This window comes from Parus major, chromosome 5, assembly GCF_001522545.3.
Source record: "Parus major isolate Abel chromosome 5, Parus_major1.1, whole genome shotgun sequence".
Taxonomy (NCBI): Eukaryota; Metazoa; Chordata; class Aves; order Passeriformes; family Paridae; genus Parus; species Parus major.
In genome coordinates this window covers 59,819,956-59,842,519 of record NC_031774.1, presented here as the reverse complement: position 1 = coordinate 59,842,519, position 22,564 = coordinate 59,819,956, and the positions used below count along the sequence as shown (strand labels likewise).

General features: G+C 45.0%; 1 protein-coding gene across 7 annotated transcripts in view; it reads right to left on the bottom strand.

Annotated features, from left to right (window-relative positions):
* Positions 1-22,564, bottom strand: part of NIN (ninein) — a 60,540-nt gene that overhangs the window by 10,968 nt on the left and 27,008 nt on the right. For 4 of the 7 annotated variants that reach the window (XM_015631925.1, XM_015631924.3, XM_019007100.1 and 1 more), the window contains exons 9-28: positions 20,687-20,823; positions 19,377-19,517; positions 19,064-19,238; positions 18,358-18,468; positions 17,509-17,598; positions 15,768-15,921; positions 15,314-15,435; positions 14,536-15,062; positions 11,848-13,848; positions 10,583-10,708; positions 9,696-9,765; positions 8,775-8,990; positions 8,341-8,454; positions 7,092-7,214; positions 6,454-6,567; positions 5,290-5,436; positions 4,343-4,522; positions 3,714-3,863; positions 3,213-3,311; positions 292-462 (exon numbers count right to left, since the gene is read on the bottom strand). In XM_015631925.1, coding sequence (XP_015487411.1) covers positions 292-462; positions 3,213-3,311; positions 3,714-3,863; positions 4,343-4,522; positions 5,290-5,436; positions 6,454-6,567; positions 7,092-7,214; positions 8,341-8,454; positions 8,775-8,990; positions 9,696-9,765; positions 10,583-10,708; positions 11,848-13,848; positions 14,536-15,062; positions 15,314-15,435; positions 15,768-15,921; positions 17,509-17,598; positions 18,358-18,468; positions 19,064-19,238; positions 19,377-19,517; positions 20,687-20,823 — 4,968 coding nt within the window. Of the gene's footprint in view, positions 1-291; positions 463-2,001; positions 2,063-3,212; positions 3,312-3,713; positions 3,864-4,342; positions 4,553-5,289; positions 5,437-6,453; positions 6,568-7,091; positions 7,215-8,340; positions 8,455-8,774; positions 8,991-9,695; positions 9,766-10,582; positions 10,709-11,847; positions 13,849-14,535; positions 15,063-15,313; positions 15,436-15,767; positions 15,922-17,508; positions 17,599-18,357; positions 18,469-19,063; positions 19,239-19,376; positions 19,518-20,686; positions 20,824-22,564 lie in introns of those variants that run through there. The other 3 variants (XM_015631928.1, XM_015631930.1, XM_015631929.3) reach the window with 3 other exon arrangements.

Here is a 22,564-nt window from a genome sequence, read left to right as displayed (position 1 = left end):
AAAAAAAAAACCTTATAAACACTTACTGCACATGGAGCAGGAGGAGAAAAGCCAGTTAAATGTGGATGGGAGTGGTTTGATCTCAAAAAACAAAATTAAGAAGATTTCAGAATGAAGCTCAGGCTAACCATGCTAAACAGAATTTTTTGCACATACCCTTGGCTGGCATGAAGTTTAATTTTTGAACTGGCATAAACAGAGAACGGATCTCACCAGAATTTTTTAAAAAAAACAGACAAAAACCACCAAAAAAAATCCAAATAATTCAAATTTTTCCCTTTTCAGCCTTACCTGCTGCATGTTTGTTGCCGAGGGTCTGCTCTCGAGCTCTTCCTGGAGGTGCTGACTCCTCCTCTCTGCCTGCAGCAGCTGCTGTTGGAGCTGCAGGAATTGTTCCCTGGGCACCATGGCACAGCCTGGCAGCTGGGAGCTCTGGCTATGCATCCCCCCGGACTGGAGCATCTGGGGAAGGGAAAAAAGAGAAATCAATCCCAAAATCCAAACTAGAAAACCCCAAAATTCAAAAGATTCAATGATGCCAGGGTGGGTCTGTGAGAAGCTCTCAGATTTCTTGTGTGTGAGAGAAACGAGCCTGGGCTCGGTGATAGAAGGTGAAAAAAAATGGAATTTCACACAAGAGTCATCATTTCAGGCCTGAACTATAAAAGTCACTGAGTTTTTGGTGAATTCCTAACAAAGTTTAGTTGGGGAGCTTCAAGTAGCAATAATTTCCCATCTCATTTCCTGATATTAGTTGTGGTGATTATTTCTCATCTTTAGGATGGAGAGGGAACATTTATCTCTGATATTATATACAGAATTCAGTATTCAGATATTTCCTAATGTTCATTCCTAACTGTGGAGCTAACAGCCACATGAAATAATTTAGAATTTCTCCAGACTAAAGTAAAACCCAGGTAAATAACTCACAGTTGGAAGAGTTAATTAAACTAAAAAGGACCAGAACTGGACATTAAAAAAATCCCTGATGGTTCACACAAACTCATTTGCAATTTGTGTAGCATTAATAATTTCTTCCCATAAAGATCCTGTTGCCTTAAAACCATTTCTCTGTTCCCTTAGGAAAAGGTGTGTAATATCATCTTGGGGATTTTAATTTCCCTTCCACAACTGGCAAAATTATCAATTTGGGTAATATTTCAGTTATTGACTTCATCTCACACTGTAAATATTTTTCACAATGGTGCAGTTCTTCTGGCCCTGTTATCATCCCTATCTCTGCTGGTCCAGGTGAACAGAAACCAGGTTTATAAATACTTCAAAATAAAACTATTTGTACTTTTTAAAGCTATTCTGGGACTCTCTTTGTCTGTAAAAGAACTGTTCTTTTCCTGACAATATAAACAGTGAAAATAATGAGCTTTTGGTGCAATTTCCTTCAGGGTTCCTGTCATGTTGTGAAGCACACGAGTAACTAATGAGGAAACAGTCAATTAGTGTTAACAGCATCTTGGAAATAAAATACTAATGAAACAACAATGAGAAGAAGATAACCCTGCTGTATTCATCTGTGGAAGAAAATGGAACAACCACGAGCTTGCTAAACTATCAGGATGATGCCAAGTGGGATCAGAAATTAATTAATTTAAGGAAATATTGGACAGTCTGGTGGAAAAGCATGCAGGCACCAGAGGTAAATATGCAAACACCTTCAAGCCTTGCAGTCAGTGGGGGAGCAGGAAGCCACTTTTCATTCTCTCACTTCCAATTTTAATTCTTTTGGAAGCAACAGGGTGATTTCTCTCCATTTTTATGGCAACCCCCCTTAGGAACACGCAGCTCCTTGGGATACAGAACCACACTTTAACCACACAGAACCTGGGGCTGCTGTCCAAAATTGACATTGAAATGAATAGTGGCTTCTTTACTTTAGAGATGCATGGAATAAAAAGAAAATAAATCCATAAAAAAATTAAAATTAAAAATAAAGGAATGTTTTCTCCATGCTGTGGGGGGATACATTAAAAATTATTGCTCTACCTTCACACACTATTTCAGAGAGAGAACTGCCCCCTTCTCTGCTACTTCCAACCACTGAGTTCTAGCCAGGTTAGCCATGGACAAAAGGAGAACAGGCACAAAAGAGAGAGTTAGAAATCACAAATCACTGAGTGAATCTTGTACACACCTGCTGGGAAAGGGTTACCAGGAGGAACAAAATCCTGCCTGTTTGAAATACACATTTCAGGAGAAAATGCAATCCCAGGCTTGGTGTTTATGAGTTTAATTGTTTGGTATTTTCCTATAGCTTAATTAAGACTATAGAAATAAATTCACAGGGAATATAAACAGTCTTTTCATTAACTTGTCAAAATCTCATATTGCCTAATTAGGTTTTTACAATTTTATTACTAATTACATGAGATTTTTAGCCTAATGGCTCCCATTTGATGGAAAACATGAAGCCATTTTTAAAGTGCTATAGAAGGCTCAACTAAAATATGCTTTCACTTATGGAACAAGTAAAAATGGTAGTTTTTTTGATTTTTTTACTTTAATTTTATTATTTTTTTAATATTTTGCTTTCAACTCAAATCCAGGACATCAAATTTAGGCAAGACTACTGAGAGAGACCTTGGAAGTCTGGGCTGACCTTATGGGGCACACTAAACACAATTAAGTTGCCCATTCCTATAACCAAAGACTCCTAAATTTTGATATCCAGCATGATCCATCCCCAGCAGAACTTTTACAGCAGCTTTTGGAAGAATCTCCACTGAAGTTTTCCCTCATGCCTTTAAATTAACAGTAAGCTGTGTAAATTGATTTTTTTATCATGATTTAGATTAATATTAAGCTTAAATTCAGCAAATTATTCAGAAGAAATAAGAATAGGTTTCTACACTAAGAGCAGCATCACACAAATATCAGTTAGGAAATTTGAGGCAACATGTTTTAGGAAGGAAGAGGGAAGTGTCAGCCTTGCCTCAAGTACAGAAATTTCTTTGCTATTTGATTTTATATCTGAAGTATTTGAATTATGACTAAACAAAAAACATGCTTCAGAGAGCAGGATGTTTGCCACACAACTTGGTCATGAAAGATGAGTTAAACTTCAGGAGAGGTTAATTCTTCTAGTTTCAATTTCAATTAGTTTTCTCTGTTTCTACACATCCATAAGTTGTTTCTAAATAAAATAAATTCAGTAAAATCATGCTAAAAGCCCACAGTCAACAGTGATTGAAAAGTACCTCCATTAACTGATCATCCAGCTTGACTTGCTTTTTTCTCAGCCCTTCATTTTCAGAGCTGGTTTCCAGTTCACGCTCAAGAGAATTCATCTGACTGATCTATAAAGAAAATAAATCCATAAAACAAAAATTAAAAAAATAAAGGAATGCTTTCTCCATGCTGTGGGGGATACATTAAAAATTACAGCTCTACCTTCACACACACAGAAACTTTCTAAAGTTTCTTTAGAAAAGCAGCAATTTCTCATTTTTTCTGGTTTTTTCCCCCCTCATGAACCACTGAATACCAAGACAAGCCTAAAAACAATTGTACAAGTGCTTTGCTACAAGAGCTGTCTCACAGCAGATGCACAGAGCCCTGTCAGCTCCTTCAGACACAGATTTGTGAGAGACCAAGAGCACAAAACTCAGAGCAGAAGAAGAAAGTTCCAGCTTCTCCCTGGAGCTTCTGAGAGATGCAAACTGCTGCACTGATTTATGTGTTTACACCCCAAAACTCACCTTCCTGTTTGCAGATGACAGCTCCTTCTGGAGCTGTTCACACTCTCTCTTCAAGCTCAGCTTCTCCTGCTCTATGGCTTTGACAATCCCTGACTGGCTTTGATGCTTTTGGTGTTTTAGGGAAAGGATTGTGGATTCCAGCTGTCGGATCTGAGGGGGATCAGAGATGAACAAATGTGAAAAGATGTTCTGGGTAATTCCACTTCATCTAAAATACCAGCTGATTTTGGACTCAGAATCCCAGGTTTAGGTTGGAAAGGACCTTAAATCCCATCCCATCCCACCCCTGCCATGTCAGGAACACCTTCCACTATCCCAGGTTGCTCCAAGCCTCATCCAACCTGGCCTTGGACATTTCCAGGGATCCAGGGGCAGCCACAGCTGCTCTGGGCACTCTGGGGTATTTCTGACATATTTGCTTTGATACTTTGGCCTTTTTTCCCTTCATCCTTCCCATAATCCACTTAATGCTGTGAGCCAAGAAATTGCACAAGAAAAACGTTAGGAATATCAAGAATCGTCTCATTCTCTGGAGATGCTCAGCACCTGCCTGGACTGTGACCTACACAAAGTGACCTCCAGAGCTCCCAACCCAGCTCTCCTGTCATCTGCCAGCTTGCCCAGGTTACCTTTTCCCTGGAGTGAGCCAGGTCTGTTTTAGTGCTCTGCACTTCCCTCTGCAGCCTCTCGTTCTCCTGCCTGAGCAGCCTCTGCTCCTGCTCCGCCGGCTGCTCCAGCTCATCCCAGTGGGTCAGCCCCCGCTGGTCCTGCAGCCCTGAGGGAGGCACAGCCACTTCCAGAACCCGGTTCTTAAGACAGACAGAATTGCAGGGTTAGGCCTTCAACAAAGAAGCAGACATTTGCTCTGTTCAGGTGGGTTTTAGGTGGATTTTCAGCAAGTGCAGGCTCCAAAGTCACAGCATTCCCATCTCCCAGCCCACTCGCTGTTTTCCCTTAAGAAATCCAACGTGCAAACCCCAAATGCTTCCCCCTCTACTAAAATCACAGAGAATAGCTGTGTGCACAAGGAGTTCACAGAGTTCAGCAACACAAAAAAAAGCCATTTTTGCTCTCTTTAGAGCCAAATTGAACTCAGTATTATATATTATGCACTAATAGCTGTAATTTAGCTCTTGTTGTAGGATTCTGAAACAGCCTCTTTTCCACGTGGACATTAAATATTCCTTAATTACATGGCAAACAAGCCAAATTAGTAACTGAATTCATAATAGCAACCCCAAGACTGCTGTCTGCAACCTCCTTCAGTTACAAATCCTCATTAGCTGAGAGGCTGGTATAATTCTGTACCTTTCAAACCCAAGTTGCACTGAAAATCAGATCCTCTCTCAATGACTGGTTTAATTTTTATAGTTGAGAGGTGTTAATTAATACATTGTCCACAGATTTGGGGGAGGAGTTTATTGGCAAAAGGTTTCTTTTAATGAAGAATAGAGACTCAGGAGAGGGACTGACGTCCAACACTTAAAATAAAGCTCCCAAAAATCAGCTTAAAACCTGCAACATGATATCCAATATACAATTCCAGCTACCTGCTGAGATCCACGAAGCCCTTTACCTTTTCACTGGTGCTCTGCAGCTGTTTGTGCAATGCCATCACTTCTTGTTTCAGAGTTTCCTTCTCCTGCTGTGTCACCTGCAGGTCGGATTTCAGCCTGGACATTTGGAGGTTGGTGCTCTGCAGAGTTTCACTGAGGCTCTGAACCTGTAAAAGAGCAGGAGCACAGCTTCGGCTTTTGCTGGACCAAGATTCCCTGTGTGCATCAGGTTTCTCAGGTATTTAGGACCTCTGATGGAAGGAGTGAAGTTAAAATGTTGATTTCTCCCTTTGGAAGTGTTAAATTGAATTTATTGCTCTCTACAACTCCCTGACAGGAAGGTGGAGCTGAAGGGGGTCAGGCTCTGCTCCCAGGGAACAAGGGACAGGATGAGGAAACAGCCTCAGGGTGTGTCAGAGGAGGTTTAGAAGGGACAGTAGGGAAAATTTCCTCATGGGAAAGGTTTTTGAGCATTGGCACAGCTGCCCAGGGCAGTGGTGCAGTCCCCATAACCCCTGAAGGGATTTAAAATCCATGGTGGATGTGGCACCTGGGGACACAGATCAGTGGTGGCCTTGGCAGTGCTGGGGAATGGTTGGAGTCAACCTCAGAGGGTTTTTCTATCCTTAAAACTCTATAATTCCATAAAATTTTCCAACTTTCAGTTCCAAGCTCGCAGCCTCCCACTTTGACTAGAGCCACAATGCTGCACTCACCAGAAACATCTTCCAGCCCTGAGCATTTACTGTGATATGCTGGAAAGAAGCTTTCCCTTGAATTGTTTACTCTCCAGGAATTAAATTATTAAATTATTAATATTAAATTATTAAATATTAAATTATTTAAACTCCAGGAATGCTCAGCCAAGCAGGGAACCACTTGATCCCCCATTCCTGGGGAAGGATGAGCCTGCACCAGGACAGAGGAGCAGCAGCAGAGTCTCTGCAGCATTTTGGGAATCACCAGGAAGAGGGAATTGGCAAAAGTAAGTTGGCTGCAGAGAGAAAAATCCCTCACTGTGTTTAACAAGCTTCCTGTTGTCCTTCAAGAACATCACTCTGAAAGCCCCTCAAAGCCATTCTCAGCTGCATGGCATCAGGAGGGGGCTTTCATGAGAAAAAGCACTGCAAGAGACAATCAAAGTGCTTTTATCCAGGGTTGTAACATCAATCAGGGTTTCCTACCTTGTCCTGGGAGAGGCTGAGCTGTGCTTTCAGTGCCTGGCTCTGCTGCTCCCAGGATTTCTGCTCCTGCTCCAAGCTGCTGATGGCACTCTCCAAGCAGCTGACCTGAGCTACCTGCAATGAGATTACATCAGGAATCCTCAACTCAGGAAATTTTCCTTGACTCAATTTGACTTCAAGGGTTGCCCTGGAGGGAGTTAAAGCTAAGGAAGGAAGGAAGGAAAATGCAAGAAAGCAAAAAGCCCCTCAGCTCCCTGAATTTCCACACAGTGGGGTTATTATTTACAGTGTGCAGTCTGCTCTACTCCAGTTCAGAATTACAGTAGGATAGAGATGCAATAAAACTCCAAGAACACTGTCTTCCTTGTCCTGCTGCAGTATTTATATCCAGGCCTCTCCTCCTTGCAATGTTTGGAATTTTCTACATAATCAAATTACAGTAAAGCTGTGCTCCAGGATTGAAACTTTCCTAAGACCAGCTAAGAGGAAAAATCCAGGCAGTGGATAAATTAAGCCTTTATCTGGCTTGAGGGTGAGGAAAACACCATCCAAGGAAGTTTTACAAGTTTTGGTGATACAGATAATGATTCAGGAATTTTAACAGCACATAATGATGTGGATTTACAGTTCTTTCTTACCTTATCAATACATCTGTTCAGTTCCTCACTCAGGGCTTCTTTCTCTTTCTGCAGCTTTTCATTTTTAGTGATTAAACTTGAAACTTCATTTTGAAGGTCAGCGAGATCAGGACATCTGGGCAGCTGTGGGAAACAAACCCCTCACAGCTGCATTTCTGTGCTGTCACAGGATTTGGCATGAAAATCATGGGATGCCCAAATGGTTTGGGTTGGAAGGGACCTTTAAAGGTCACCAAATTCCAATCCCTCTGGAATAAGGCAGGGACATCTTCCACTATCCCAGTTTGCTCCAAGCTGTCCTTCCAGGGATCCAGGAATGGCCACAAATTCTTGGAGCAGCCTTTGCCAGGGCCTCACCACCCTTGCAGGGAGGGATTCTTCCAGAATATCCCATCTAAATCACTGTGCTAAAACACAGGGAGGGAAAACCACTGCACTGCTGACTTCCAATCCTTTTCCCAAGTGACCCAGTGCTTTATCCTTGATGCTTTTCCTCATTCCATCTCCTGCCTGTAATTACACTCCAGCCACAATCCACTCCTTTCTGAATAGGCCTCAGCTGCTTTTGCTTTTTAACACCATTATCTACCCTGAGCACTGGGTGCCTCAACTGAGTGTTTTACACTCTACAGAAAATGACTTTGTGGAGCCCTAATCAGGGAACTGACTCATTTGAAGCCTTCATTATTATCTGTGTTTATTAGCATATATTTACAGCCAATTGAACTGTGCTTGTACAGGAGATAACTGAGCCCTCCAGGAAATTATCCTCAGATGTTGTGAGACTCTGATATCTCCAGATGGGTTTAGAAACAGGAATTCTCCCTGACAGGACAAGCTGGAAGAGCTCACTCCTTAAATAAATCCTAATTTGGAGCTAAAATGGGTTATCTCCAGTTACCCAGGGAAATGTTCTCCTGTCAATCCCATTTGCCCTGTCCATTCCTTAATTAGAGCTTTAAATCTTTATCTTGACCAACTCTTCTGGCAAAGTCGAAGTGAACCCAACCTTATTTGAAGAATTGTGCCTTGCACCTGGAAACTGTTTCAAGAGGAGTTACATTCCCTTACTTTTATGATCTCTCTTTAAAGAAATTAACAATTTCCACCCATTAATTTTCATCCATTAAGAGATGGTGAAAATTAATCCAATCTATCCCAGGTTGTTCCAAACCCACCCAGCCTGGCCTTGGACACTTCCAGGGATCCAGGGACAGCCACAACTCCTCTTTGCAACAGGATTCCATACCTGTTTTGTCTTCTCCAGCTCCTGCTTCAGGATGTGGTTCTCCTGCTCCAGGAGATGAGCTTGAACCTTCATTTTTGACACCTCCACCTCCAAAGACGACACCATATTTGACGACTGCACAAAAATAAAAAGGCTCAGATTTCAGTTTAGGAGACTCACAGAGCACCAAAGTTTAAAAGCAGAGGATGCTGCAGCCACTGGATGGGGATGAGATGGCACTGGATGAATAACAGCCATGCTGGAGAGTGCAGGGAAATATCTGGCATCACTAAGCTGTGGTTTCAAGACAAACTTTTTTCCCTCCTGGCTTTTGGCTGCTGCTGTGGTTAAGCCAGCACTTAACAAAGCTCAGCTCTGAAATCCCACACACATCCCAGGACAGAGATGCCAATTCCCAAGCCCCTGAGGTCCAACTGTCCTCCCAAATCCTGTACCTCTATTTTGGAGTTTTCCAGTTCCTCTTTCAGCAGCAGCCTCTCCTTTTCCCATTCTTCCAGGGTACACTTCCCCTCTTCCCTTTCCTTTTGCTTGAGCACCCTGGCCAGCTGTTGATTGAGATCCTGCACATCTGCTTGGTTTTTGGAGTTCCTCTGGCTGAGTTCTGTATTTTCAGAGTCCAGCTGTTGGTTCCTGGTCTTCAGATCCGCCACCTGAGTGGGGACAGCATAGATTTTACACTGGCAATGAGACTTTGGATATCTCCTTTCTATTAAGGTGATTAAAGATCTGACAACTCTCACCCTGACAGTGACTCCAACCAAATAATTTGTCATAATTAGCCTTGATTAGATCAGTCATATCAGTCACCCAACACAGCACACTTTGCCATGCTGGTGTGGATTTTGAGGGTCATCCTAATAGATGATTCTGAGCAAGTATTTTCCTGAGCAATACCAAGATGAAATGGATGGGAAATGCAATTAAGTTTTCTATTTCACCCATTATAACAAGCCATCCCTAAAATAAATACATTGGATACAACTGGCAGCATTCCTAGACCAAGCCAGCTGGGAAATGAGTAGAGGTTGCATCACAATCTCTATTTCCCATGAGCTACTGCAGAGAATCACATAAAAACTACACAACAAAAGATTTAAACTTTGCATTTCTACCAAATGAACTTTCCAAGTTGGCTGTGGAAAGTGCTCTCAAGCCTGTAAGCTGGACAATTACAGCTTTTGTCTTATGAGCTGGTCAAGCAATGCCTCAAATTAATCTCAGAGGCAATAAAACATTTATGAAAATGTCTACACTTATAAAATGCTCCTTCTCTGCTGCCTTTGTGACTGTCCCAAGGAACAGCTTTGACCCAGTGATGATTTCTACAGAGAAAGTTCTGGGCTCAGGCCACACACCTGCTTTTTCAGGTTGTCAACCATTTTCTGCACAGCCACTTTCTCTTTTCTCACAGCCTCTATCTTCTGCCTGTGGAAAAATGAAAGCTCATTAACACTAAAATCAATTAGCAATATACACAACTGCAAGATTGCACAGGAGGACATCACCTTCAATTTGTGCCAGGGGAGGTTTAGATTGGATATTAGGGAAGATTTCTTTACTGCCCAGGTCAGTGAAGGGCTGGAGGGATTTAAAATCCATGGTGGATGTGGCACTTGGGGACACAGGTCAGTGGTGGCCCTGGCAGTGCTGGGGAATGGCTGGACTTGATGATCTTGGAGGTCTTTTCCAACCTTAATGATTCCAAAAATGAGTTGGTTTTTCTTTTAACACCACCAGAAATGGTAATTGTGAGTATTTCTTTATTTATTGCTCAGCATCCCTGTTCTGCAACAACCTGGCAAGTGCTCAGCTTCTCAAGGTGACCCCAGTGGGTCTTTCCTAGAGGGGAAGGATAATCCCAGGATCATGGATGGTTCTGCACTTTCCAAAGACCCAACCACTGGAATAATCTGTCGGATGAGCCTCTCCCTGCCTTTACTGAAGCACAAATAATTGCATCAGCTCAGCTCCTGTGCTCCTGTGTGTTACTGGGTCACCTCAATGCCTGCAGCTAAACCCCTGCCTGGCTCTGGGGATGGGCAGAACAAGCTGGGGAAGGGAAGAGGATGAGGAATAAACCTGTCAACCTGCTGGATTTCCAACAGCACCATGAAATAACCCCATTTTGGATCTGTACAGCACCTAACGCACGAAGGAGCTCGGAGAGAAGGGATGAACCCTTCTCTGAGCCACAGCAACAGCCTGAAGGCATCACAGGGTACATTCCCCATGGAATTCTCACCTCATCTCTTCCCTGGATCCATTCAGCTCCTGCAGTTTCAGGCTGGAAGCACTCCCTTCCTCATTTAATAAAGTCACTTCGTTTTTCAGGACAGCGTTTTCCTCGCGGAGCTTCTCGGCCTCGCACCTGTGGCAGAGACAGGAGACAAGTGAGAACAGTTCCTCCAGGACACCTGGAGAGGGGAAAAGAGCTACCTGTAATGCTTCAAAAACAAAGCTACAATTGCCTTGTTTTATGTGTAAATGGTGTATTTCTATTTTACATTCATTCAGCAGGAGCACTCCTCGAGTTTGTTCAAAAAACCCCCAAATTTTTACAACAAACTTCAAAAAAAACCCCAACCAACAACTGGGCTTTTGGGGCATGTTTTTGAGCAGCTAAAATGAGTTAAAATCTAAAGCTTCACACTAATAGTCTATATATATTTCAGTCCTCAAGCTACAAATAACAACTGAACACCACAATATGCAGATTGCCAGGAGAGTGAGCTGTTCCCCCAGCTGGAATTCAGAATTCTGGGAACAGCACAGTTGGAAAGTGCCTTTTTTGTCCTCAGGAGACTGCACAGAAATAACTTAGCCATGATGGGACACCTGAAAGAACAATTTCCTGCAGGAAGCTGGTGCTGAACAATAATTAAGCCACTTGTAGCCATTTTATCCATTAGAAAAAAAAAAGAAAAAAAAAGAAAATACATCCTTGCCAGAATACAGCAGTTAAAAATATGGAGGTAAAACCTATGATAAATATAATATAATGAATATATGCTTTATAATTGTATTTACCATATAATTCTCTAATATTAACTTAAATACTGAGAAAAACAGAAGAGCACTTTCAGCATTTCAAAATACCATGATTCTACTGAAATACTGAGTGGAAAAACAGGAGCAATTTTAGCCTTGTGAGCAACATCCAGCTCTAGAAGGGAACAAACTGAGTGAAGTGAATATTAGTAAAAGCTACAAAGCGCTCTGGAAGTGTTACCATGGATTTTGGACATGGAAATACAAATGGGTTTGTGCTGGAGGACGAGCTACACACGGTGACGGTGACAATCCACAGACAGGACAGCTGGCAGGTGCTGGCAGGAGGAGTAAGTCACACACAGTTATTTATTCCAGTGGTCTTTATATCCAGGATTAGAGGAGTTAGGAGTCCACAGCACTGTCTGCTACTCAGAGTTAAATCAGAATTAAAACTACGGTGGTTAAAGGAGCAGCCACGGCAGCGCTGGGTTAGTGGCGAAGGTCGCGTTACGTTACCTCAGCAGGTCAACCTTGTGCTGCAGCTCGGTGCACGTGCTCTGCAAGCCCTGTGTCACTGCCTTCCTCTCCTCTGCATCACCCAGAGCTTCCTCCTTCACCTGGGGCTTGGGCTCCTCCATTCCCGCTCTTCCCGCTTGCGGCGCGGCGCTGCGGCTTTGGGAATTCTTGTCCCGCTGGCCCGTCCATGCAGTGGGACGCTCTTCCAGCTTCCCACCTCTTGTGGTGGGCACATCCACATTTCCTTGAGTGTCTTGTTCTTGGACATCTTCCAACTCTTTAACATCTTCCAATTCTTTAACTTCCACGAGAAATTTGGCGTTTTCCTCTTCAAACTTGACGCTTTCCGCCTCACTCTCTTCTTGCTCGCGACGAAGCCTTCTCAGCCTACGCAGGTTGTCTTCCAGCACTTCATTTTTCTCAATTAACTGCATCACTTCAGCTTTCAGATCCTCATTTTCTACCTGGATTTCTTCTTGCAGCAACAGAAGTTCAGCCTGTGCCATGGACCTGTCTTCCAACTCTTCCATCCTTTTCCAAAGTTGAGCTATTACGCTCCTCAGGTCACCATTTGCTGCCCCAGGAGAGTGATCCAGCAGGAGAGAGGCTTCGCTCGTTTCTTCAGCCCTCTCCAGCTCCACCTCCATCTTCAAGCCTTCAGACACAAACCCTTTATTTTTGGGAGCTATTCTGTGATTTAGCAGATGAACCTTCTGCTGGTTGACATCGCTGGGCAGCGTTTTTGGCCTGGGAACTTCCTCCAGATCTCTCTTTTTTGGCGGCAGAGGCACCCAAGAAAGGTTCTGGTCACAATCCTGGTGGTCATCAGCATCCAGAGCTGCTTGACTTGCCTGGATCCAACACCCCTGTGCCTCAGGGCAGCCGCCAGCTCTGGATTTCACACATCCCTCCTCCAAATCCCAATCCATCTCCGACATCTCTTCCACGTCTGTAGCACCAGCCTCCAGAGGTGGAAGGACATTGAAATCTGCCCCCAAAGCTACATCTTGACAATCACTGGGCAGCCCTTCAAAACTGGCATCTATTTCCTCTGGTTCTGAGCCAGGGTGGGAGCAGCTGGGGCCGGGAGGCTGCGGAAGCTCCTGCTCTGCTGCTTCCAGCCGGTGCCGCAGCCTCAGGATCTGGGCAGCCATCCTGACGTTCTCCTTCACCGCCTGCTCGTGCACCTTCTGCAGGTTTTGGAGAACATCCCCTTCATCTCCCAGAGGAGCTGCACCAGGAAAAGCAGCGATCTGGCTCTTAGCTTTTGCATACTCACTCTCCAGCACCCTGTAATGGCTCTGCAGGGCGGAAAAACTCCGCGTTTCCCACTGCAATTTCCGTATTTTCCCTCGGAGGTCTGAGATTTCCAAACCCATCTCAGCCTTTTCTGTCTCTGCTCTTTCACAAATGTCTCTGTTTAAACTCTCCAAAGCAAGAAGTTTGGAATTGAGCTCTTCTTTCTCTCGCTTATACTCACTGTCCAGTCTCTCCAGCTTTTCCCTAACCAGTTTCCCATTTTGCTCCACTGCAGATCTGTGTTCATCTTTCTCCTTTAGCTCTTTTTCATGGTCACTTTGGAGCTGGTTTATTTTCTCATTCATCTTTTCCTCCTGCTCCTGGGCAGCACTCCTCAGCTCTCGCAGCTCCTTCTCCAGCTGCTCCCTCTCACACACCAACTTGTTCACTTCTTCCTTGAAATTTTTCTCCAGGAGATCCTTCTCCCGGCTCAGGGCAGAAGAAACAGCCTTCTCACTTGCCAAGCTTTCCTTCAGCTGCTCGTGGGCTTCAGCCACCTCCTGAGCAATTTCATCCCTTTCAAACTCCCACTGGGATTTCTCCTCTCTTTGCTGCTCAGCGAGTTCCTGCAGCTCTCGCTGGTAACGTCCTTCCAGACTCTGGAGGGTTTCTTCATATTTATTCACAAGTGTTTGTGTGTCCACAGAAAACTGAGTTTGTGCATGAGATGCTCTTCTCTTATAGTCACTTGCCATTTTTTTCCTAGACATGGTTAACATAAGATATTACTAAACTACCTCAGAGATTAAAGCAGCTTTCTAGGCTGAATGGAACAAGTTGGGAAATTAGTTTTCCTTTCCTCCACTGACTACTGGGTGGGTGTTTCTGGGAGTTAATTTTGAGGCAATATGGTGAAAGTTCAAAAAAGAAAAAACTGCCTTGGAAAAGTGCAACAACTCATGAAATGTCCTCAGGAAAGGTTTCATGTGCAATATGTGCCCTTCAGTTCCTGTGCTCAGATTCTGGGGGGGGCAGATGCTATCACCCCCAGCACCTTCAGTTTCTTTTGACACTCCATGTTGGCTAAAATCACTTCCCAGCCACCCCTTTCCTTCTTCAGCAAAGAACTCTGAAAACCCACGAGTTTTACAAGGACCAAGCAGGGATTTGTGGAGCACAGGGATCCTGAGCAGAGCTCCAGTTAATCATGCCTGGTTATGCTTTAACACTACTGGTGCCTCTGGGCAAGCTAAAAATGAATCTGAACATCTGCTTGAGAAAGGTCAGAAGAGAAAAAGAACCCCTGGAGAGCAGCCCAGTGCTGTGGGACAGAGCAGAAACAGCACTGGGCAGGCAGGACGCTCAGAATTCCCCAGCAGGGAAGTTTCTGGACTAGGTTCACCCCGGTCACCAAGCTCCAGCAGAGTCCCCACCAGAGGTGACACTCACCTTTCCTCCTCCAGCTCCTGCTCGTGCTTCCTCAGCAGCTCTTCCTGGAGCTCCTCCTTCTCCAGGGCGTGCACCTCTGCCAGCCTCTTCACCTGCTCGTGGAAGCCACGTTCCAGCTCCCCCTTCTCCTCCTGCAGCGTCTGCACCACAGCTCTCATCTTCTCCTCCACCCAGACACTCTTCTGGATCAGCTCCTCCCGTTCTTGCCTGAACTTCTCATTCACCTGCTCCAGTCTGGCCCTGACATCTTCTTCATGCTCCTGCCTCAACAGCTCCTGCAGATTGGCTTTCTCCTCATCGAAATGCATCTTTAATTTGTTTTTCTCCTCGTCGTATTTACAGTCGAGCTTTTCCTGCTGCTCTCTGAGCGCTGCTGCCTCTCCCTGCAGCTCTGCTATTTGATTTTTAAGGCCAGTGATCTGTTTTTCCATGACATCCATCTCCTCAGCATACTTCTGCCTCATATCCTCTTGCTCCTTTTCCCAGAGAGCTTTTGTCTCATCCAGCTGCTTTTCATAGCGGCTCACCTACAGAAGGGAAAACAGGATGGGTCCCTTCATTTTCCACAGAAGGTTCTACAGGGATGTTTTCCTCAGTATTTCCAGACAGTTTTATATATTCATTCTACTGAATATTTTGATTTACACATCAGCATCTTATACTGATCTCACTGGAAAGAAAGCCTAAGTGCTCAGCTTTATTTCTTACTGGGATCACAGAATCCCAGATTGGTTTGGGTGGGAAGGGACTTTAAAGACCATCTCAGTCCAACACTTACTGTGTCTTCAAGCTCCTGTTTGAGGTGATGCAGATCCCTGTGGTGTTGCTCCTTCATCTGCTCAATGGCCATTTCTGCCTCTATGCTCATATTTAGTGGGTTGCAGTCTTCTGAACCAAGTCCTTTAGAAACAGCAATCAAGCAATAATTTATATAACTACGAAAGCATTGATTATATGACACAAACATATACAAAGTTCTCAACAGAATTATTTCATCCATTTAAATTTGTTTAGCAGCTCTCAACCTCCCATCACAAACACAGCCAAGTAACTGCAAACACAAATTTCAGCTTTAAATTTGCTTCAGCAGTCACGGTCCCAATTAACATTAAACACCAAATTAGAGGTGGTGACCAAGTCTCCCTGGGAAGGTTTTCATGGAATGATCTCGAAGATGTTGTGAACTCCTGCAGCAGAGATCTCAGTCCTACAGGAGGGATTTATTCTTTTACCTTGGTCAGGCTCAATCCCGCTGTTGCTGTGAGTCTTTGTGACAATGTCAAACTCTTCTGACACGGAATTTTTCAAGGAAGGCCTGAGCACTTTGCCTTGGGCACGGTACTGCTGCAGCTCTGAGTGCAGCTCATCTATCTGATCCTGCAGCTCCTGGAGAAAATAAACCCAAAAAAAAAGCTGAGTGAAAAGGAACCAAGGCTGCTGAGCACCGACCCAGAGCCACCACAGGACATTTGGGTGGGAATTACAGCAGAGAAGGATTTATCAGTACCCCATAGTGCCACAGCCAAACAAGGGGGAATGGCTCCCTCTGCCAGAGGGAAGGGATGGATGGGATATTGGGAAGGAATTTTCCCTGTGAGGGTGGGCAGGCCCTGGCTCAGGGTGCCCAGAGCAGCTGTGGCTGCCCCTGGATGTGTCCAAAGCCAGGCTGGATGGGGCTTGGAGCACCCTGGAATATCAGAAAGCGTCCCTGCCCATGGCAGGGGATGGAACAAGATGGTTTTTAAGGTCCCTTCCAATCCAAACCATTCTGGGATTCTCTGATGATTCTTCAATACCAAACTCTGAAAGATGAAGGTTTAACACTCTAGGAGCTTTCCCTCTATTCCTTCTTCCCGTGACCTTTTATTAAAAAGCAGCTTTATTTGGTAACATTTACAAACAGTTGGGAAATGCCTCTTCAAACACCATCTACTTGAAAAATCAAATCAGAAGCAAAAGATCAAATTAGGAAAGAGACCCCCTTCATTACTGCATTTACCATCTGGTCCTTCCTCCCTCCTGCCAGTGGAACATCCCGAGGCTTTGTGCCAAGAGCTGTGCACTTCACCCCAGGAACAGCAGATATTGAGGAAAACAACCCCCTGAATGTGCAAACACAGAACCCTGCAGGTCTGAAAGGGCCAGGAAGTGAACCTTGAGTACTGATTTGTATCTGCCATCCTCAGGAATAGAGAAATCAGCTGCATTTTGGCAAGATCAAATCGACTCCTATTTCTAGATGATTTTTGCTTTTAACCTGCAGCTTCCTAAGAGAGCTGCTGTGCTGTTTCCAATCCAACAGCCTTCTGCAAAGGCAGCCCTTGATTGACTGGAAATGATCCTGCAGAACAGATCACAGAATCACAAAATGGTTTGGGCTGGAAGGGACCTTAAATCCCACCCAGTTCCACTCCTGCCATGGCAAGGACACCTTCCACTATCCCAGGCTGCTCCAAACCCTGTCCAGCCTGGCCTGGGACACTTCCAGGGATGCAGAGGCAGCCACAGCTGCTCTGGGCAGGAGATGAGCTGATACCTCTGCAGATATCAGAAAGCAGATGTGTAAATAGAAAACCTGCAGGCTCACCTTAAAGTCTTTTAAGTACCCAAGTTGGAGGAGAAAGCAAACCTTTTATTTTCAGATTTATTTTTTAAAAAATATTTCCGGTCTGAAAACCGGCAAAATGTGGATGTATCTTATTTCTCCTTTAAGTTCCTGCCACTGTGGATTCACAGGGCTCCATGGAGCCTCTCCCAGCCCATCCTGGGGGCACCAAACCCTCAGCCAGATTCTGTGGGAAGAGTTCTCCAAGCCTTTGTTTGCGGTGAGGATGTGGCACTTGGGGACACGGTCAGGGCAGGGCTTGGCAGTGCTGGGGGAATGGCTGGACTCAAGGTGAGAGGGATTTCCCAGCCTCAATGGTTCTGTGATGTTCCTGGTGGATACAGGAGCCAGGTCTGAGCTCCTCTTACCCTGCACTGCTGCTCATACTCGCTCCTCATCTGGGCCAGCCTCTCCTCCTGCAGGAAAAACTCGGCACTGGTGGGATCCAGGTCACCAAACTGGAACACAGGAATGGAATATCCAGTTATCCACCCACCCTGCAGCCCTGCTCAGGACGGCATGGATGCCATTCCAAGCATTCCTGCAGCCTGCACTCCCCTCTCCACTCTGGATTTTGGTCTTAAATGAAGAAACTCCACTTTTCTCCAAGCAGAGAATGAGTAACTTCCCCAGAAAAACCTGTCTGCCACCTAGCACAGCTCTTGTGCTCGTTCTGATTGCAGGTCACAGCTTTCCACCTTGGCATACACACATCTCAGTGTGGTAAATAATCCCAAGCTTTAAAGAAGGTTGGAAATTCTAAAATATGAACCTTAGTCTATGGCTGCACAAATTGAAACATTTTTGGAGAAGCTGATATTCTGAAAAGTTTCATTAAAAACAGCCATGAACAGCTGTTCACCTCATTTTCACCCAATTCCAGCAGCGATGCCATGTAAAACCTCACTCCCTCCTGCATCATCATCTTCCCTGGAAAGGACCTGCAAGCTGGGTCTATCCAAAACTCCTACAACTGGGAGGCAAAAAAATCCCTGCAGATCTTTCACAGATGATTGCTTCACTCTAAGGCTCCCTGCTTTAATGAGAATAAAATTACAGCTAGGGTGGAATATCTGTATTTTCCTTAGCAGGAAGGCAGCCCATGTCAGCGAGGCACCTGTGCTGGATAATTTGGGTATCAGTTAAACTGGCAGCTCAAATGTAGCAACTTACAAGTGATTTAATTCTGAAACCCCACTGGGAAAAGGAGGATTTACCTTCTCAGCCAGGACATTTTCCAAGTTCCTCTGCAGTTTGCCTGCCAGACTTTCACACTCGGCCAGTTTTTCTCCTGTTTCCAAGAGCTCGTTTTCCAGGCGGCTGTTTTCCTGGAACAAACACAAAACACCACAACAGCCTCAGCACTTGGAGGAGGGAAAAATCAGCATGTGTTAACTCATCAAAATAAGGGTAACTCCCATTCAAGCCAGAGCATGACACTATTCCAAGCTTCTGGTGGTGACAGGAATTATGAATCCATCCACACACAACCCACTCCTGCCACAGCAAGGGCGAACACTGTGCTTTTGATAAATTATCTAATTAATTAACAGCAAGTTTGCTTTGGATGGTTTGTTTGTTGTTAAAAGAGTATTTTAATTTTAAACTTGCTCAAGATGTTTTATCTCCTGGCTTTATCTCCTAGCTCATCTGAAAGCCATGCACATACACACTCCTGATGGCACACTCACACGCACTTGATGGCAGCAGAGATTTGAACTGGAGATTAGGAATCCACGGAAGAAGCCATCGAGGTGCCCCAAACACCAATTCTCATGGACACACCTCTGTCTTGCTGCTTAAATGACTCCTGGCCAGCTAAACATAGCCCAGAACTCATCCTTTTGACATGAACTGCAGGAGTCACTCCCTCTCCTCCCAGGGTATCCCGGCTTTTTGGGGGAAATGTTTGGTCCCTGTTACCTTCAGGGCCAGGGCCAGGCGGTCCCTGATGTAGTTCTCATCTGTTTTCAGCTTTTCCATCTCCTGCTCCAGCTCCAGCCTCTGTTTGTTGGCCTGCTGCAGGATTTGCTCCCGTTCCCTGCGCAGCTCGTTCTTCAGCGCGGCGATTCGCTCCTTGTACTCCTCATCCAGCTTCCTGCCAAGGCACCACGGGGGACAGGAGATCATCAGAGAAAGCAGGTGACAAACACTGCTGGGGTGAAGCTGGGTGGCCACCAGAGTCCCTGCAATGCCAGGGCAGCACTGCCCAGGAGGAGGGAGGGGTGGTCCCTACCTGAGGTTGTACTCGTTGCGGCGCTCGATGGCGGCGTGGTGATCGTCCACTTCCGAGGCCATCAGGGATTTCAGCTTCTCTGCTTTCTCCAGGTCTGACCTCAGCTTCTCCTTCTCCCTGGCCACTTGGTCAAACCTCTCCCTGGGCAGAGCAGAGCCAGCCTGGATTAGGTCAGCTCTCACTGCTCCCCCAAAAAAGGGGGTTTGAGACATCAGAGAAGAAGCTTGGGAAGATCTCCAAGGTTCTCATCAACTGCATTTAGTCACTGGGTTTGAACCTGCACCCAAATAGCTCTGGACATGTCTTGGTGTCCCCACAGACCCTGAGACCTCAGCCCTTGAGACCCTGAGCTGTGCTCCAGCCCCCAAATTCAAATCCTGAAATGGTTTGGTTTGGAAAGGACCTTCAAGACCATCCCATTCCACTCCTGCCATGGCAGGGACACCTTCCACCATCCCAGGCTGCTCCAAGCCCTGTCCAGCCTGGCCTTGGACACTGCCAGGGACCCAGGGGCAGCCACAGCTGCTCTGGGCACCCTGTGCCAGGGCCTGCCCACCCTCATGGCCCAGAATTCCCAATTCCCAATCTCCCATCCATCCCTGCCCTCTGGCACTGGGAGCCATTCCCTGTGTCCTGTCCCTCCATCCCTTGTCCCCAGTCCCTCTCCAGCTCTCCTGGAGCCCCTTCAGACCCTGCAAGGGGCTCTGAGCTCTCCCTGGAGCTTCCTTTCCAATAGAGAAGCCTTCACAGCAAGTCCAGCACAAAGTCAAACTGTGTTGACTTTCAAAGGAAAAACTTTGGGATTTACAGTGTGCTTGTACCTCACCTCCATATCCATCGAACCTCTGCAATGCCCCAGATCAGTTTGGATTAAAGGTACTGAGAAACTCCAGAAGCCTCTGCCCTGGGCTGTGCATTCCTTGGCCATCAGTGCCCATTCCCAGACTGGGAACCGCCTGCTGCTTCCATTCCTTATTTTTCAACCACGTTTTTCTGCGGCGGGAGCGTCGCTGCCGAGCTCCCGGCACCGGGGCACAACCACTCAAGATTTAAAATAAATCCCAGGAGGAGCAGTTTATCAGAGCTGGCCTCCATGCTCCAGAAGGGTTTTCCACTGCTCATTTTTGGTTTGGAATTTTTCTGCAATCCATGGAGAGGTTTGAGTGTTTCCCCCAGGCAAAATAAGAAGTTTCTGAGCACTTTCAGAGCGCTGAGCCTTCCAGTGCCACCCCAATGCCCCTGGGAGTGCCAGCACCCACCAGCTGCTCCCTGCTCAGCTCCTGCTTGGCCAAGCCATCCCTGGGACTCACATCAAGTGCCTGATCTCCGTTTTGAAGCTGGCCAGGGCTGCCTGGTGCACCCCATTCTTGGTGATGAGGAGCTCGTTCTCCAGCGCCAGCGTCAGCTCCGTCAGGTTCACCTTCCCATCCAAGCTGAAGTCCAGAGCCTGCGGGAACAACGCGTCCTTTGAGCGGAATGAGCTTCCTGCAGGAGCCTGGAGACGTTTGTGCAGGGATTGACAGGCTCAGAAGAGATCTTAACTCGCTAATTAATCTGTCACAAACGCCCCTGAGGGCAATAAAGCAGACATCTCTGCCACCTCCCTCCTCAGCAGAGCTGCTGCCAGGGAGGAGATGGGAAATGTCCTGGTTGTGCTTCCCAAAAATAATCCAAGAGGAAATGAAGCTCAGATGGAATGCAGTAATTCCCTGCTGGATCTAAGGAGACTGGACTCAGCTGCTGCTGAGGTGCTTGGGGATGTTTGTGTTAAACTGAAGCAGCTCTTGCAGCTGAGGTGACACAGGAGCAGCCCTGCAGGAAGGATTTGATGGTGAGGATCTCACCTCTTAGAGGGAGAGTTACCATCAGCAACTGCTCAGGATTTTGTAAAATACCAGAATGGTTTGGGTTGGAAGGGACAATAAATCATCCAGTCCCACCCCTGCCATGGGCAGGGACATCTTCCAGAACCTCAGGCTGCTCCAAGCCTTGAAGAAAGGCCTTTGCTTTCCCTGCAAGTGCCCAAAACCCACATGGATGTGGTGCTTGGGGATGGGGTTCAGAGGTGAACACGGGCTAAACTGACAGCTGGACTTCTCCAACCTAAATGATTCAACTTAACCCTGCAGGAGCACAAAGCAGAGCGCTTGTGGTGGGGCTGAAGCACTGCAGAAACCACCCCAGGGACACCAGGACAAAGCAGTTTTTCACTGGAAAGCAACAAAATGAAGGGGGACACACAAATCTGAGTGTGGGTTTTAAATCCTGAGCAGTGGCAGCTTGGCTGGAATAATGTTTTAAATATCAACATGGATTTTTAAAAGCCAGGAGAATCACAGCCATCACTGTTGGGAATCCAGTGATGGTCACATGAAATTGTCTTCTCCCATCCACAGCTCCTAAATGAGATGGGCATTATGGATTTATTCAGCTGCTCTCATCCCCACCACCCTTTTCCTCTGTCTCATGGACACTGAGGACTGGGCAGGGTTTCAATTCCTGTCCTCCACCCCAGCACGAGCGATAATTCAGATTATCCCAGGGCTGAGGAGGTTTGCAGGTGCAGCTATTGAGGGAGGGAAAGGAATTCAATTGCTTCCTAACAAATGTAGGTGACCTCTTTGAGCTCTGCTGGAAATCACAGTGGATTTTTATCATAAATAAAATGTTCTCTGGCATGCACCATAAAGGAAATGATTGGAAGTTTCCCAGAACTCTTGTCACCAGCACTGGGAATTTTTATATATATTTAAAATAAATATATATAAAAAATTATAAATATATACTAAATATTTATATTTAAATATTACTATTAATAACCAATATTAATTAATATTACTTAATATATTAATCAATACTAATAGTAATATTTCTATTTATTAATTAAATATTTATATATAAAGAATATATTTTGTATAAATAATTGAATATCTATTTTAATGTATAAATAAATACATATTCTATATTAAATATATAATATATATTTATATATAATATAAATAAATAATAGCTATAATTATATAATAGATATAATTATATAATATATATTTATATCTATAATATAAAATAAATAATATCTATAATATAAATTATATAATATATATTTATATCTATAATATAAATAAATAATAAATATCTATAATATAAATTATATATATAACATTATAAATATATAGAAAATATATAAA